The sequence below is a fragment of the Sinocyclocheilus anshuiensis genome, unplaced genomic scaffold (genome assembly GCF_001515605.1).
Source record: "Sinocyclocheilus anshuiensis isolate Anshui unplaced genomic scaffold, SAMN03320099.WGS_v1.1 scaffold1083, whole genome shotgun sequence".
Lineage (NCBI taxonomy): Eukaryota > Metazoa > Chordata > Actinopteri > Cypriniformes > Cyprinidae > Sinocyclocheilus > Sinocyclocheilus anshuiensis.
Genome location: NW_015544206.1, coordinates 565,748 through 568,197, shown reverse-complemented (window position 1 = coordinate 568,197; position 2,450 = coordinate 565,748). Strand labels below are relative to the sequence as shown.

The following is a 2,450-nucleotide window of genomic DNA, read 5'->3' as shown; positions in this document are numbered from 1 at the left end:
AAACGTGCATTAGTAATATTTTGCTCGATGCGCCCTCTTGTGGCCTCAGGAGAGAAGCCAAAAGCTTTTTTCCCTCCTAACTGAAATTATGCATTTTAAATTCTAATATAATTTGAATATTGATAATATTTAAGTAAAAAATTTGAATTTAGTTTTTCAGCCATTTTGACAGCCCTCTTGCTGAATATTCTTAAGTTTGAATTATTATTAATATTATAATTTAATTATAATTAATATTATTATTATTATTAATTATTAGCATTAATTTATTAAAAAAAACTCTTACTGACCACAAAAATTATTCGGTACCACAGTGTATATCAAAATACCTGACACCGCTGATCACGGTACAGTAGTACTGCAACAGAAATTAAGATATAATTATTTTCATCAGAGTTCTCAATTAATATGTGACATACATGGCATTAGTGTTTTTGGTACTGGTTCTGTAGCTCTGTATCTCATCCTCCTGTGACATTAACACAAGCTGTTCTCTGTGTGTTTAGCTCCCAGCAATCCCTGCAGCGTCATCTCTAAAACTATCGAAGTGTGCTTGGAGAAAGAAGGGAACAGCTTTGGCTTCGTTCTGAGAGGTACCGAACCACCATCAGACACTTTAAAATGTCTTTACATGAATATCGCATGTGTTTTTAACTTGAAACGAGGTTGTGACCCTAAAACTGAGGATCAAACTAGCTGTTTTTTTTTAATTATATCACAAAGAATATTCTAGGTTCATTACAACAGTGTTTCCCAAACCAGGCTTGTGAGGGAACTGCATGGGGGTTATGCTAATAATTAATTTAATCATAAAAATGTCAAATTAAAATAAATAATTTTCACATAAAAACATGAAATATTTTATTTATTTACCTGCATGTCATCAGAAAACCTGTGAACATGTAAATGTGTTGTAAAATTATTGAAATATTAACTTAAAATCTCAGGGGATACTTAAAGAAAATATTTTAGATTTAAAATGGTCCAGTTTGGGAATCCTTTCAATACAACTTCAGCATTGTGCATATTTTACTTGTTTTTACAAACTGAGGGAAAAGAAAAAATGTATTTTAAAGCATTTGTGTGATGGTACTCTCAAGGTCAGCAGGTGTGTGTGTGTTCAGCTACATTTTATGACTAAAGGCAATCGAGTTGGCATGTCAGGTGTGCATTTCACATGCTTTCAGGGGGCTTTCATGAGGACTGGCATAAAGCTCGACCTCTAGTAGTGACCTACGTCAGGCCCGGCGGACCCGCAGACAGGTGAGACCACGATGACTCAAATCATTGGTGTGTGTGTGTGTGTGTGTGAGAGAGAGACAAGAGGCCCTTTAGAACATCTCTGTTTATTAATTAGCAGAATGTCTGACTCATTGTGAAGCTCTCTGCCTTAGTGTGTGTGTGTGTGTGTGTGTGTGTGTGTGTGTGTGTCACATCAGTGCCATCTGCATGCATTCGGTAGGTTATTTATTGCCGTAATAGAGTTTTTTTTATTTTTTATCTGTGTATGAGATGTTATGTATTTGGTGTAGATTATGAGAGCATTCTGTATGTTGTGTGTGTGATCGTTGAACCCTGTAAGCTGGTTCTGGAGGCACACATGTTAACTGAAGCATAGGCTGATGACATTAGAATGAGTGAGAACAGGGTAGAACACAGCCTGAAGCACGCACACACACAAGAGCAGGCGAAACACATGCATATGAACGCTTTCTGTTTCAACTTCTTGCTTTAATGTGAATTAGATTAGCATAGTAACTACACTTCCACAATGTGTATTGTTCTTGCAAAACAACACTTATATCAGTACCTCCAGTCCTGACGATTCAGCAAAATGTTGCATTTTTGTGTTACTGCGTAATTCACTATTTAACATAATTGTGTGGTTCTAAAAGTTATTGACACATTAGTCTGATAAAGAAACATCCATGAATAGGAAAATGAAGCTTGTGACATGCTTGATGTTAAAGAGAGTTATTTAAAGGTGACATATCATGAAAATCTGACTTTTCCAGGTTTTAAGTGCTATAATCAGGTCCCCAGTGCATCTTCCAACCAAGGAAACGAGAAAAAGATTAATCCAGTAACTTTGTTTTGGGAAGCCTTTTTCTGCAAGCGTCTGAGAAAACGAGCGCGTCTGATTTCGCTCCCTTGGTGACGTGGCATAGGGATCTCATTATAATATTACTGCCCCTTAATCTGTAAATTTAAACCCACGGCGCCGTTATTGTGTTTTCACAAGCAACAACGGTGTACCAGCTCTAATGCCATAGCGAAAGTTTGAGCAAAGCATGCTGACTGTTCTGTCTTTGGCTGCACAGTTGAGCACAGAACACTGTTTAGAGTCCCAGCCTCAGAGGAGACAACAGAGCAGTGGATTTATTGATTTATTTAATGTATATTGCTGCTGCCACACAGATCTAAAACAAACATGCGATTTATTTCCCAGC

The 2,450-nt window shown here is 36.9% G+C and overlaps 1 protein-coding gene across 2 annotated transcripts in view; it reads left to right on the top strand.

Annotated features, from left to right (window-relative positions):
- The window catches only part of grip2a (glutamate receptor interacting protein 2a), a 34,525-nt gene that overhangs the window by 11,910 nt on the left and 20,165 nt on the right, over positions 1–2,450 (top strand). For both annotated transcript variants that reach the window (XM_016497494.1, XM_016497495.1), the window contains exons 5-6: positions 507–593; positions 1,188–1,263. In XM_016497494.1, the coding sequence (XP_016352980.1) occupies positions 507–593; positions 1,188–1,263 (163 nt within the window). The remainder of the gene's footprint in view (positions 1–506; positions 594–1,187; positions 1,264–2,450) is intronic.